This window comes from Salvia hispanica, chromosome 5 (assembly GCF_029641045.1).
Source record: "Salvia hispanica isolate PSC_SH4W2 chromosome 5, Shi_PSC_v1, whole genome shotgun sequence".
In the NCBI taxonomy this organism is placed as follows: Eukaryota; Viridiplantae; Streptophyta; class Magnoliopsida; order Lamiales; family Lamiaceae; genus Salvia; species Salvia hispanica.
This window is the reverse complement of record NC_142696.1, coordinates 16,973,356-16,988,314: the sequence shown is the minus strand read 5'-3', so window position 1 is coordinate 16,988,314 and position 14,959 is coordinate 16,973,356. Positions and strand designations below refer to the sequence as shown.

Here is a 14,959-nt window from a genome sequence, read left to right as displayed (position 1 = left end):
TTTCTTCTTAAATTCTCCAGCCTTCTTGTATTGAGATCAAGCAATAAGTAAACAACATAAATTCTTGAAACTTGCTTTTGCAAGAACCCTTTTCACTCATTTCCAAGTAAAAGCTTCCTAATATTTACATGCACACAACAGCACACCAAAGACACCAAAAAAAACAAAAAAATCAAAAAGAAAGATGAAAAAACAAGAATAACTTTAAAAATAAAATTCATGCACCAGTTATGCATGACAGCATCCTGTGGCTTCTAAACCTCACAATTTGCTTCTTAGGGGGAGGATGAGCACTGCCATCTGATGCAAAACCACGGCCACCTTCGATCACCACAGAGCTGCAACGCCGGTGGTGGGCCCCACGGTGGCCCGACTGTGTATCTTGGGGACCGGGCGTGGCAGACCCTCTTCTGCCGATGTATTCTCGATCAAGGAGGTTGTCTGTCATGTAGAAGTCAGCGATGTTGTATGGCTGCTCTGCAGCACCGGAAGAGAGGCATTCGTATTTCCGGCGAGTCTGGCTCTTTTTCAGTGACTTGTATACAAATGGAATCAATCCTTCCATTTTCTGCTGCTGACTTTTTTTTTTGGCAGGTTTTCAATGCTTCCTGTTTGGTAGCTAGTTAGATTACTTGAAGAATTTTGTTGGTTTAAATTATGTGTTTGGTGGGAGTTTGATTATGATTGTCTTTTTTTCAATTTTCTCCAAACTTTATATATTATAAGAGTTGGAAGCACACCACACGTAATCGTTTGCTTGACTTGAATAAAAACACAACATATGTAGAAAAAACTTTAAGATTAGTTTTTTAATACAATTTGATAATTTGAAGAAACATACTACTATTACTTAGCATTTTCTTATTCAACACTTTCGTTCTTTACTTTTGTTATTTTGATATGTCAATTAAAATCCGTTTCTTCTATCTTTGGAAACATTTTCACCACATTATACTATGCGAGTTTATTATCTATTATCTATTAATATTATTTTTACTACTTTTTCTCTTTCTCTTTTTATATTTTATGATTTTTATATTAAAATTTATATAATTTTTAAAATCTTAATTTTTAGATAACGGAGGAACATATAGGAAGCAAAAACTTTTGATTAGTTGGGCTCTCCTTTGTCTGTACCCTCTTGTTCTACACCACTGCATATTGTTATTATTAACTCCTCATATGAAACTTATTTATAAAAAATAATAACTTCCTCATTATTCTTCTATTTGCATTAAAATAACTATAATTATATTAACCCCCCGGATTTAGTCAAACTAGTTTCTAGTGTTTATCATGCCAAAAAGGATTAGTTTGCCCAATTTATTTATTTATATTCCTGTTGTACATAAGTCTTCCCCGTCTTTGTCAATAAGTAAGTTTCTTCTTTCTCACCTTTTGATTAGTTTATGCAATGACATAGTATAATCTTAGCTATATGCTTAACTCTATCGATGCATTGCTAATATAAATTAGTCATATATACTTTCTATGTATAATAATGTGGAGTGTATGTATGGTATTTAAAATATACTCCCCCGTCCTTGAAATTTTGTCACATTTTTCTATTTCTATCTGTCCCACAAAATTTGTCACATTTAACTTTTTGCCATTTTTTGGCAGTAAACCTCACAATCCACTAACCTATCTCACTCACATTTTATTATAAAATTAAACTTTAAAAGTAGGACCTACATTCTACCAACTTTTTCAATTCACTTTACATAATATTTCTTAAAATCTGTGCCCGATTAAACTGTGATAATTAAGAGACGGAGTATATATATGTAATAACAAAAACTGGAAAAAGATTAAACCCGGGCTATGATATTCCTATTATATATAGGTTGCTTTTAATTCATGAAACTCCTCCCTTCATTTCATTTTCTCGTATATATAAGTAATAAATGAAGTGTAGATTTCTCGATTCCATTATCTTATGTTAATGTGCACGACTCTTGCTACCGCGATGAATCCATCCGACCTCAATAATTTATTGCTCGAGTTGAAAATTATCCATTATACTATTGTTTAAAGTTTAAAACAGAATGATTCTCGAATTCAATAAACAAGTACTATAATGTTCTGAAAAATCCGAAGCAAGTTGGAGGGGCAGCCGTCTCTTTGACCTAGTAAGATCATAATTTACACCCATTGAAGTTCTTATAAATAAAGTGACAATTAATATTATCACATAAAAAGTGACTATTGTTCCGAAAAAAGCGCAGTTAATATATATAATGTTCTTAAAAATAACAATTCTCACTTCTATTTGAGTAATAATGTGACAATTGTTTACCTCAGTTTGCTTTTAGAAAAGTGATTATTATTATTAGTACTATAACATAAAATGCTCAAAGAGAAAACACATGATTGACCATTTCGGATAGAACATTTTCTTATAAAAAATCAATTTGATCTTCTCCATTAATGGGATTTGTTCTGTGTGCTGAGTCACGATGGAAGAATAATCTTTTGTGATTGTCATTGTAAGTAGTTTACTAATTCAGACCATGGCTACCTGAGATGGAAACCCATAAGATTAGATAAAATTATAGTAGTAATACTTTGATAGCTATGTTTAACCTGTTGCTTGAATCATCTTGATATTATCTAAACACGTGAAATAATTTTTGATTTTCTTTTATTTGAGTGATAAAAAACACTTGTACATTTATTCAAAACTTGGAGATGTAGTACTACTTGAAGGCGAAAAAATCATACTTTTCTTTTACTAAATCTTTGAACTTTTTTTTTTTTCAGTTTAATAGTATGTTCTTGTCCTTTTATTATTAATTTAACTTTTTCAATGGTGGGGACTTTTTCAATATTTGTAAATGTATGATGGTTGCTCAAGCCGAATATGATTCGATTATCGATATACTATTAGTTGTCGTTTTAATTAGGGCTATTGTTCCTAATAAAGGGTTAAATTCAACAAGAACAACAGTAAAGTAGATTCAAGTTAAACAACAGATGCATTTGCATCTCAATGAAGAAATGAATTGCTTCAATATATCCTCTTCCTCAACGAGCTGGTTCAAATATTGTACATTGCTGCTAAAACTTGGATTTACAGTCCAAGAGACGAAAATAAGGTAAACAACGGTAAGAAAGAAGGCGATGATATGGTAAAGGTGCGTTTCTATGAACTGACATAGAGTTAGAGGGATCTATTAGCCACTTGCTGCTTAACGAGGACTGCACTTCACTTGCTTTCTTTTTTGCTCAGAGACGATGTCAAATCGCTTTTGGCCCATGTCCTGTTATAGAAACAACACACAACTTAATCAGGCAACAAATGAGTTCTCTTGTTAATACATAACCATTTACCCTTATAACTCACAAAAACTAAAATGCCAAAGATATTCAAAGATTAGACATGAAGGTTTTCTTCTGCACCAAATGCACCAACGAGTAGAACAGCATATCAATGTAGTTGATAATAGCGTAGACAAGTAATAACGTAGACATATGTAATAACGTAGACAAGTAATAACGTAGACATATGTATGTCATCTACATTTAGTTGGCATACAAATGTCTTTGTGTTGGCATACAAATGTTTTCGTGTTGTAGATTGTTGACATAGTTGTCAGTTATCAATTTAAGATAGTTATCAACTCATCATATCCCAGCACGTATATATCTATTTCATCGTATGAGTATCTCCTCACATTTCATTATAAACTTTGCAAAAACAGTTTCAGGCACAGAGGACATTAGCTGTAGTAAAAGTGAAATCAAGCTCTCTTGCAATGCTAAATCTGAGAAAAAGTATGAATCAACTTACTTGCAGTTGTGACTACTTGACCCGAGTGTCCTGGATATTTTCCCAATCCGAGTCACAAGAGACAGCCAAGCCACCCCCATTGGTGCATATTGACTCAGCACACGCGTCTATTCCATCCCTGGTTGCCTTATCCTTGCGTGCTGCACAAATGCAAGGTTCGTACTCAAGACGAATGGGTGATGCATCATTATCCATCCACAGATCTTTTTCTTTATATGAATGAGACATTCTGTATGGTTTGAGCTGCTGATAAGAACCCCCAATCTCTTCATCTGACACGCATGGGAAGCAATCAAACTCATCGCGCTCGTCAATGCTGCACTCTATCCCATCTCTCCAGGATATCCTGATCTCGTTCATTCTTAAGTTCGCTAATGTGGAACTCGAATCCGAAGAACAAACATTTTTCTCGAGCTGAATGGGGACAGCAGAACGAGAAGATGAATCAAATGCTGCGTATGGGAAACTCTCACATCTAGATGAGAAGCTCACTGCATCTAGAGATTCTGTTATCGAATCAAGCTCAAACTGGACAATACTCATCTGATTCGCCTCCACATTTGACCCTCGAATATACTCATACGAGCTACACTCAGAGTTCGGTGTCTGAATGAGATTTCCACTACTCAAACAACCTAAAGAGACTACTGAACTATTCCCCTCCCCTAAGCTGACATTGTTACCGTTAGAAATCGAATTGGGGGTAGCAACAAACAAAGCATCACTGATTTTATCGTCACGATCAGAATTTTGTTGACGAGAAAGCTTAAAAATTCCAGCTTTCGTTCGATTTGCTACATCATCTATACTACCACTACCTCTAAACTCACTGTCTTCACATCCTAACTCACATACATTTCCACATAATGTCGAAGGCGAGAGAGAGTAATTACCACAACACTCTTCAAGCTTATTCTTCGATTCACTTCCCTGATCCTCGCCCCCCTCGTTGCACGGAGACAACAGCCAGCGCACCGAAGCCTCACTAGGCAAAGGAATCAAAGGATCCTGCAAATCACCGACCACATCCTCATCATTCACCTCATTAAAGAGATTAACCTTCTCACAAGCTCCTCGCAAACTCCCTCTTCGCCGGCACTTCCTCTTATCAGTGACCCCAGATAGAAGGTGGCCTGTACCGTAGCAAACCGGAGTTGCAGCTGATTTCAAAACCATCATATTGGATTGGATTTCAGGAGACACTGAGATCTCCACGGGAGGCGTTTTCACGGAAGTAGCGCTGCCATTCCCACCATTTGCTGTTCTCGAATCCGACTCCTCTGCGGCATTTCGTCGAATACCTGAGCTCCCCACTGGATTTAAACTCATGAATGGCGGTTCACTCAATCCAATTTCTCGAGATCTCCTCAACTTCTTTTCCTCCAATTCTTCACAACCCTTCTTCACTGCATTCCCCCGACCACAAGAAATCTTCGACATTTGAGCAGTTTTAGAAATGGGATTTGTCTTAGATTTGCCATTTCCCCTCCCGACAAAGAGCTGCTGCTTCCGCTTGGGTTTATCGGAAACGGGTTTCCTGGGAAACTCATTCTCCTTCGATCTGAACGATTTCAGATGGAAATTGCTTCCTACTTTGGGCAAAGATCTGGGCTTTCTCACCAAAGAAGAAGAGGAAGGCAATGAAGCATCAGAAGATGAGTTTGAGGAAAGTAAAATTCTCAAAGACCCATTTCGAGGAGCAGCAGCAGAAGATTGGTTTGAGGTAATTTCAGTGTTGGATTTGGGAAAATGAATGGAGTTGAGATTTTGAAGGGGGCTTCTCTTCTTGAAACGTTGCTTGTCGCTCTTCTTCTGCTTCAAGCTCAACCCTGTTTTCTGAGCCTCCATTATCAGACATAGTAGAGTTTTTGATGGCTGCAAATTTTGATTCAAATTTCAAACAGTTACACTTTCTTTTATGGTCTTTTGCTTAGTGACCGTTGAGCTCACAACAGTACAAGAATATAGGTTGTTAAGAGCATCCGCAATGGTGCTTAGGCCAGCCATAGGCTAGCAATAGGCCAGCCATTCTCTTCCCTGCCACGTTAGTAATACTAAAAAATCCACCTGCCACATCAGATTTAGGCCAGCCATAGGCCAGCCGCAATAAAAATAATTCAAAATATACTACATTTTACGGAATTAAAATTACGATTAAAATACGGAATTAAATTTACGACACATATACGGGAAAAATAATCCATTCCATTAAAAAAAAGTACAAAGATTTTAAAAAAAAGTACATGATTTTTTTTTTAAAAAAAAAGGGCTTCAACACACGAGCCCCGCCACTCTCTACTCCTCATCGCCATCGCCATCGCCGTCGTCCTCGCCGTCGCCGTCGCCGCCGCCGCCGCCGCTGCCGCCACCCGTGGTATCTGAGCCCACGTCGGAACCCCCTAACCGTGCCCTCGCGATCTCCAAATAAACACGCATGCTCTCGAGCATCTCGTGAAGAAACATCTTCTCCGTGGGGTCAGTGGCGTTCTTCCACTCTTGGAAGACCTTGTACATCTGAGCCCGCGTTTGGTTACGCGAATGGAGAGTGTGCTCGAGTGGGGCGGGTGGGAGGGCGGAGGACTGGACCTCGCGGGGCGATAGGGGGGATCCGCCCCTCGCAGCCCGCTGCGCCCGCTTCTGTCCAACCGGGCGGGGGCGACCAGTAAATGAAGGAGGGGATGGAAACTCCTCAGCATCCGGGGGGAGGTCGTGGGATCCGCCGCTGCTGCCGCTGTAGTCGCCGCTATAGTTCAGTCGCTGCTTCTTCGGCCACCCAGCGTCGCACCCCGCCCGGAACTTCTCGGAGTCCTTCAACAACAAGAAGCACTCCCAGAAGGTGAACTCCTTATACTTCCCCTCCAAGGGGAACTGACTCGCGGCTATCCTCCGGGCGTCGTCCTCATTCTGCCCACTTCTGAGCTGACGGAGGGCGTTGGCGTACAAATTTGGAAAACGGCCCACCGCGGCCCTGGTGCGCTTCCACCCCTTCCGAACCTCCTCGTTGCTGAAGTCCTTCCCGTGCGGGCAGTGCCTCCTATAGGCAGCTCTGATCTTCGACCACATGTTGACGGCCCGCTGGTTGTTCGCAACCAGCGGATCGTCGCACACCTCCAATCACCCCTTGGCCACCCCGGCGTACTCATCCTCCGTCCACTTCCTCCGGCCAGGGGCAGGGGCTGCGATGACTCGCCGACCGCCTTGCCCTTCCCCTTCCCCCTCGTCTTTTTCTTCGGCGCGGCCCGCGTCGCTGGAACGGGAGTATCATCTTCCCCGAGATCGATCCCCATATCATGCAATGACAGAAGGTCATCGCCAGAGAACTGCTTCTCCACTGGGGTCGACGTGTGAGACGAAGCCATCAAAAAATCAAGCGAGGGCCGATATACCGTGTCCCCTCCCGGTGACCCCTGCACCCCCCCGCATCCCGGGATGCATACCGTGCTGCATCCCCCCTGCATCCCGCCCTGCCACATCATCCCCATCATCTGCTGCAGCATCATCTGCTGCTGCATCTAGGGCATACCCCCCCACCCGGGCGCTGACTGCCCGCCGCTCTCCTGCCCGCCGCCCGGCATCCCCCACGGCATACCCCCTTGGTTCCCCCCCATCGCCCCCCCCCCCCCCCCCCGGCGCACCAGCCATCATCCCCATCATCTGATTCCAAGGGATGTTAAACCCCGGGCCCATCTGCCCCCATCCAGATCCCACAGGTACCGTGGGAGTCTGAGATCCACTCGTCGCTGGATTGGACTCGTTGTTGTGATCCATCGCTCGATGATGCTCTTATACAGAAAGTTAGAGAGAGAGAAAACTCGTTAAAACAAGTGGTGCAAATGAAAATGAAACGAAAATCGCGTTTATATAGGTTTTTTTTTAAAAAATAAAAATAAAAAATCAAAAATCGGCGCTGGCCGATCGGGCCGCCACAATGGCGGCTAGCCGATCGGCCAGCGCTTCGGCCAGCGACAAGCGATCGGCCAGCCCACGCCGAACCGCTAGCCGATTTCTCTCTCGCCGACCATTGCGGATGAATAATATTGGAGTTCGTATGATGCCTTTTAAAGCATCCACAATGGTAAATAGGCCAGCCTATTTTCTCCTTCTGCCACATTATCCAATTCTAAAATTTCTCCTGCCAGACAAGCAACTGGACAAGCAATAGGCTAGCCACATCATCAACACTATTAAAAAAACAACTACATTTACGGAATTAAACACAAAATACGGAATTAAATTTACGACACATATACGGGAAAATTCGTTAATTTTATTTAAATAAAAAAAATTACATTAACTAAAAAAAAAATTATATAATAATAAAAAATTCTAGGCTTCCACATATGAGCCCCCGCTCCACTCTACTCCTCGTCGCCGTCGCCGCCATCCTCGCCGCCACCGGCTGCACCCCCGGCATCTGAGCCCGCGACTGATCCCACCAACTGTGCCGCGAAGGTATCCAAATCGACCCGCATACTCTCGAGCATTGAGTGAAGAAACCTCTTCTCCACGGGGTCAGTTGCCTCCCTCCATTCGGCCAAGATCTTGTGCATCTGTTTGTGCGATTGTTGACGCGCGTAGAAGGCGAGCTCGTCTGCCGACTGGACCTCCTGGACCCCTGGGCGACTCCCCTCGCTGTCCGTTGCGCCCTCCTCTGACCAATCGGGCGAGTGCTGCGAGCGAAGGATGGAGGGGACGGCTCCTCTGGAACATCCTCGGGGAGGTCGTGGGAACCGCCGCTGTAATCACCGGCATAGTTCAGCCTCTGCTTCTTCAGCCAGGCAACATCGACACCCGCCCGGAAATTCTCGGAATCCATCAGCACCAGATAGCAGTTCCAGTAGGTGAATTCCTTATATAGCCCCGGCACGGGGAAGACTTTCTCCGCTATCCTCCTGCAATCCTCGTTAGTATGGCCACTGGTCTTCATGCGGATGGCGTTGGTGTACAACCCCGCAAATCGGGAGACCGCAGCCCTGATTCGCTCCCACCCCTTCCGGCACTCCTCCCCGGTGTATGCCTTCCCATGCAGGCAGTTCCTCTTGTAGGATGCTGCAATTTTAGCCCACATGTTGACGATCCTCTGATTGTTCAAAACGAGGGGATCATCACAAACAGACACCCAAGCCTTGGACAGCGCGACGTTGTCATCATCCGTCCACTTCCTCCGTACACTGTCGTCATCAGCCGGATGCGACGACTCGCCTATCACCTTTTTGCCCTTCTTCTTCTTCTTCTTCTTCTTCTTCGGTGCGCCCAGACCCTGCCCCCGCCCCTGACCTACTCTATCTGTCTGAATGGGAGTGTCTTCGTATCGAACGCCCGGTACCAACAACTCCTCTATGGAGAAAGTGTCATCTCCAGTGAACTGAGTCTCCATTGGGGTCAATGTGTGGGAAGATGCAGTCAAAAAATCAAGAGTGGGGTGATAGACATTGCCCCCCCCCCTCCCCCGGCGTCACGGGCTGCACCCCCGCCTGCCACCTCGACATGATCTGTGATATCATCTGCATCCCGGCTCCCCAATCGGGCATCATCTGCATACCGGGTTGCATGTCCGGTACCCCCTGCCCGCCGCCCTGCGGCATCATCTGCTGCCAAGGGTACATGCTGTAGTACCCGCCGCCCATCTGCCCCCATCCCGCTCCCGCAGGTACTGTGGGAGTTTGATTCCCACTCGTCGCTGGAGTAGACTCGTTGTTGTGATCCATTTCGCATTATTGCTCTTGTACAGAAATTAAGAGAGAGAGAAAACTCATTAAAACAAGTGGTGCAGATGAAAATGACGTGAAAATCGCGTATATAGTGTTTCGAAAATTTAATTAACAAAAAAAAATATTTCCGCTGGCCGATCGCTCGCCGATCGCCAGCCTACAATGGCGGCGAGCGGATCGGCCAGCGCCTGATAATCGGCGAGCGCTCGCCGAATTTCTCGCCGGTTGCAATGGTTCGGCGAGCGGACCGGCTAGTGCTGGGAATCAGCTAGCCGGTCGCTCGCCGATTATAGTGGATGCTCTTATGTGTCATCAAGGTAGAGATCCCCAAAGTTTACAGTTCGGGCAGTTAACCACGAAATCGTAATCCGAGGGTTACGATTCCGAATCGTAACTGTGAGATTTAAATGGAACTGAAACTATTACTTCTAGAATCGTGGTTCGGTTCAGGTTCTAAATCGGAACTAAAATCGTGTCCGAACCACAGATTCTGAGGAGAAAATTCAATAACTATTAAAGTTTGTGATATTATATCCAGTTTAAAGTTCTTAAGAAAAATTCGTGATATTAATGGTCTAATACCTTATTTTAAAATTCTGAATCGTAGTACTATTACTACTAGTTATAGTTATTTAATATTAATTATTTTTTCAATTAATAATTTATAAAGTGAATTTTAATGTAAAATTATGAATCGTCGTATATTATTAATATTATTTAATTTGAAAAAGTTACCTTAGTCATTAAGTATAATTAATAGTCATTGGAATTAAGCAAATTAATACTATTAAAGTTCAGAATTCTAATAATTTTTCTTTATAACATTAAACTCATAATAAAGAATTTATCATAAATCATACTACTATATATTGTAAAAATATGATAAATAATCTAATTCAAAATCATATTTCTAAAATTACGTTTAGATCTTTTATACGATCTTAGTATAATACTATTATACATGTTCCATATAATCTATTCTTACTCGAATCAAGATTTATTAAAAACCGATATTCACAATATTCACAACAAGCCCATTGAATAGTAGGCACAGGCCGGCTTCTGACTTTTGTATTATCATGTATGAATATGATGAGTTTGGATATGATATTGACTTTGCTGTAATTTCTTATAATATACTCCTAAAAATAATTAAGTTCGATTCGGAATCAATTTATAACGCACGTATGCAGTGTTGCGAAATTTTCCTCTAATTAACAAAAGAAAAAAAATACATTTGATTAATTAATTTAAAACAAACTAATTTTCACAAATAGCAAATTTCCTAGGCAAAATAAATGTCCAACAGAGATGATAAAAATTTATACTACTAATTAATAGTTAAGGGAAAGGGAAATTTATTATATTTTGTTAAAAGAGCTTAATCTACAAACACTTTTGCACCAAAATTATAATCATCACAAAAAAGGACATTAGTCTAGTTCAACATAATTACTTTTGGACTAATTTCCACAAACTGGAAATTTAGGGACTTTTAGCCATACTAATTAATCTTCGAGAGCAAAAACCTTCTAAAATAACTCATTATTAAAATGGTGAAGAAAAATGTATAAGATTATTTAAAAAGAACTGGAAGCATGGGAGAGTTGATAAAGAGGATAACAGTGACTTCCAGGTGAGATGGATTATTGGTAAGTTTATAAATCACAAAAAAGTATGCCAAATTTTGGTTATTAGGTATGAATTAATGACACAAAAGTTTAGGTTAATGTCAATAAAAATCATATGTTTGGGGGGAAATGAAATAATCGTATATAATTCCCCCCTTTTTGGTATATCAACAACGTAAAATGATTGTGATTAATTATAGGCCACGACTTATGCATGAATTGCCTCTACGCAAACACAATAGTCTCAACTATAAATAAGTTTGCATAATTTTGAGAAATTAATAATACATCGCATTTGTGTTTATAAATTAGTGCTCAGTACTTCAATAAAGAAGATAATAAAATGGCTTTTTTCAATGCTGACAGATTAGCCATCATATTTGGCCTCTTGGGTAAGAATTAATTTATTTAAGTTTTTCATGAACGTTTTGTGATAACGATTCAATTAAATCACATTTAATTGAATAATTATTATACTCCATAATTTATGAAATTTATTCTCTTGTTTTGCAGGCAATATAATATCTTTTCTCGTATTCTTGGCGCCACTGTAAGAAAGAGTTTATTTTATTGCATTACTATTTGTTTTTATTTTGTAATTAGTGTAGTGATAGTCATCTTCGTCTTATCTTTCTTCCTTACCAAACGAGCCCTGATGTAATGTTAATGCGCAGGCCAACGTTTTACAGAATTTGTAGGAAGAAATCGTCGGAAGGGTTTCAATCAATACCGTATTCGATCTCATTTTTCAGCGCATCGTTGTTGCTTTACTACGCTTACCTTAAAACAAATGCTTATATGATCGTTAGCATTAATGGTATTGGTTGTGTGATTGAAGCACTTTACATCTTCCTCTATATACTATATGCTCCAAAGAAGGTCAAGGTAAGATACTACTACTATTACAACTAGCTCTCTCTCTCCCTCTTTCGGTTTCTTGGTTGAAAATGATGATAATTTTTATTCAGCTATTCACAATGAGATGGATTCTCCTGTTCAATGGTGGAGGTTTGGCAGTGATCATGTTAGTTTCTCTACTTGTTGTACATGGCTCAAAGAGGGTTACTTTAGTAGGATGGGTTTGCGCCATTATCAACATTGCTGTATTTGCCGCTCCTTTAAGCGTTATGGTAAATTAATATTCTTTTACAAATTATTTTTCTTTTCAAAGATACTCGCATCAACTGCTCGTTGCTGCGAGCATCTCAACTTTGAAACTCTATTTTAATTATGAATAAGCATGAGTTCTTGTTAATTTTTTGTATGTCTTTATAGAGACAAGTTATTAGAACAAGAAGTGTAGAGTTCATGCCATTTGCACTATCATTTTTCCTCTCCCTTTGTGCTACAACTTGGTTTTTCCATGGATTCTTCATCAGGGACTACTACATTGCAGTGAGTGTAACAAATTAATTACTTTCGATATTTCTTTTACAAAAAATTAAATGTTGGTTTTAATTTTTGACTCGTGCTAATATTGTTGCAGTTGCCAAATATTTTGGGACTTCTATTAGGAGTTACTCAAATGATCTTGTACTTCATCTACAAAGACAAAAAGCAATCATGTGTACAAGCAAATTTTGAGGTGGAGAAGACTGCCTCAAATTCCGGAAATGATATTGAAATGAATATGAATTTTGATGCAAATGTAAAGAAAGGTGTCGACACAAATTTTGCGCTTGAGGAAAATGTTTCGGACTTAAAAAATGATGACGAAATGAAAATGGATTTTGACAAGGGCACCAAGATTATTTCAACAAGGGAACTGCTATTTTAAAGTAGTTGTCTTGGTATTTCATGTGGAGAGTATTTTAATGAATAATGAATCAATGTAATCAATTCTTTCATTCTATTTATCTTACTTTTACGACTATTTATTCGAGAATGACACGAATAATATTATATTCCCTCCGTCCCATTTAAGATGTTTTTTTTTTTAGTTTGTCCCAACTAAGATTGCACAATTCATTTTGTGGAAACTTCCTCTTTCTAATTGATACACCAATCACTTTTCTCACTCCTACTAAAATATTCATCTTTCTTTCTCTATTTTAATTCTTACACCTATATTTTCTCTATCCAATTAAACACATTAACTAATAATTTCTAAAATTCCATGGCGACCAAGAAATGTTTCATATAATCCTCCCCCAAGTGACATACTAAGATTGCATATTTCTAGCACCATAAATTTTAGAGTACGTGAAAAATTAACAAACATTATATATACAAAATTGAATATTTTACATTTGCAATAAATGTATCATGATTGATTATTTTAATTTAGAGTAAGATAATTTGACAAAATTTGTATATACAAAATATCCCTAATTTTTAAATCGATTTTATTTAAACCGGTTTTCTTATTAGTTCATTTTTTTCTTACTAAATTGCCCTTTTTTATATTTGTAAATACTTTGATTATTTCCATTCATACTTCTATGAATTTATAGAAACCCCGAAACTGAAGTAAATTTAAATTGAAGTGTCTTTGTTTTAATATTTGGAAGATATCGCCAATTTTAAATTTTTGTTTCACAAATATATATAACATTAAACAATAACATCGATAAAGTTAAAATCATATTTTAATCTTTTTGACTTATTTCTTATTACACTCTAGTAACTCATCTATTTAGGACCCGTTTGATGTTTGATAAGTAGGTAATTCATAGATATAGATATTTATATGGGTATTTCTAAGTGTTTGGTATCATAGTTAATCTATCATGTAATCATGTGTTATCCTCTATAATTCATCCAAGCCCGCAATTTTTTCCTCAAAATACTAGAATATGTATCTCACAAATTTGGTCGGATAGCATTTCTGCCTCATTTGTTGTCTACCAAAAAAAAATGAAAAAACCTTCTTACGAGCTTATCTTGACACGAAGCTCGCATTTCTTATCTTACTTTGCAAATATTCTTATATCACATCTTTCTTATCGAACGACCCTTAGAATTTACTCCCTCCATCATATAATAAGAGTCACACTTTGCCATTTTGGTACGTCTACAATAAGAGTCACACTTCATTTTTTACCATAAATGGTAAGTGGGTCTCACATTCCACTAACTCATTTCACTCATATTTTATATAATTTCAATATAAAAAAATGAGTCTCATATTCTACTAACTTTTTCACCTTATTATTTTATATATTTTTTAAAATTTATGCTCACAGTAAGAATGACTTACTAGAGGAAGTAGTTAAGGTTGTTACACATTCTAGGAATGTGTAACTAACACCTGGTGTTTCTTCAGCTTTCTCCATACACTACATCTACTTCTATTCACTAACAGCATTTTTTCAAATATGTTATTAAATGATTTTTTTTATTTTACTTTTTATGGGTGGTAAAAAACAATTTTTAATCGTCCGAGGGAATATTTATTTAAGGGTGTTATGCTTATGCATTCTGGGAATGCATGTCAGCTTCCTCCATACGCTACAACTTATAAATTTAAATCATAATAGTCATTCCTCTCAATTATTACTCTATTCGTCCCGGCTAAGATGACACATTTTTTAGTCGGCACGAAATTTTAGGAGTTATTGGTTAAAGTGTTTAATTAGAGAGAGAAAAGGTGATTGTAAGTATTAAAATAGAGAGAGAAAGAAAGATGAATATTTTAATAGATGTGAAAAAAAGTGATTGAGTGTATTAATTGGAGAGAGAAAGTTTCCAAAAAAGGAAATGTTTTTGGGACAAACTAAAAAGGAAAACATGTCATCTTAAGCGGGACGGAGGGAGTATAATATACTAGCATTGTACTAATTTCAGATTGTGAATAGTAAAATGGTACGTATAATTAGTTTCAA

General features: G+C 38.9%; 3 protein-coding genes across 3 annotated transcripts; 1 reads left to right on the top strand and 2 right to left on the bottom strand.

The window, feature by feature from the left end:
• Nucleotides 1-61: 61 nt before the first annotated feature.
• Nucleotides 62-668, bottom strand: LOC125188792 (uncharacterized). Its single transcript, XM_048085847.2, has one exon. The coding sequence runs from the start codon at nucleotides 563-565 to the stop codon at nucleotides 218-220; it is 348 nt and encodes a 115-aa protein (XP_047941804.1). The 5' UTR covers nucleotides 566-668; the 3' UTR covers nucleotides 62-217.
• A 2,297-nt stretch (nucleotides 669-2,965) lies between these two features.
• Nucleotides 2,966-5,706, bottom strand: LOC125186886 (GPI-anchored adhesin-like protein). Its single transcript, XM_048083370.2, has 2 exons — nucleotides 3,794-5,706; nucleotides 2,966-3,263 (listed from the first exon to the last, which is right to left on the bottom strand). The coding sequence occupies exon 1, from the start codon at nucleotides 5,639-5,641 to the stop codon at nucleotides 3,806-3,808; it is 1,836 nt and encodes a 611-aa protein (XP_047939327.1). The 5' UTR covers nucleotides 5,642-5,706; the 3' UTR covers nucleotides 2,966-3,263; nucleotides 3,794-3,805.
• A 5,724-nt stretch (nucleotides 5,707-11,430) lies between these two features.
• On the top strand, nucleotides 11,431-13,039 carry LOC125189778 (bidirectional sugar transporter NEC1-like). The gene is made up of 6 exons (XM_048087013.2): nucleotides 11,431-11,527; nucleotides 11,649-11,685; nucleotides 11,810-12,020; nucleotides 12,104-12,265; nucleotides 12,411-12,530; nucleotides 12,622-13,039. The coding sequence occupies exons 1-6, from the start codon at nucleotides 11,479-11,481 to the stop codon at nucleotides 12,910-12,912; spliced, it is 870 nt and encodes a 289-aa protein (XP_047942970.1). The 5' UTR covers nucleotides 11,431-11,478; the 3' UTR covers nucleotides 12,913-13,039.
• The last annotated feature ends 1,920 nt before the right edge of the window (nucleotides 13,040-14,959 follow it).

Coding starts and splice junctions, on each gene's coding strand:
- LOC125188792 (XM_048085847.2), bottom strand. CDS start 565: ATGGAAGGATTGATTCCATTTGTATACAAGTCACTGAAAAAGAGCCAG.
- LOC125186886 (XM_048083370.2), bottom strand. CDS start 5,641: ATGGAGGCTCAGAAAACAGGGTTGAGCTTGAAGCAGAAGAAGAGCGAC.
- LOC125189778 (XM_048087013.2), top strand. CDS start 11,479: ATGGCTTTTTTCAATGCTGACAGATTAGCCATCATATTTGGCCTCTTG. Junction 12,266..12,410: donor CCGCTCCTTTAAGCGTTATG/GTAAATTAATAT, acceptor ATGTCTTTATAG/AGACAAGTTATTAGAACAAG. Junction 12,531..12,621: donor TCAGGGACTACTACATTGCA/GTGAGTGTAACA, acceptor ATATTGTTGCAG/TTGCCAAATATTTTGGGACT.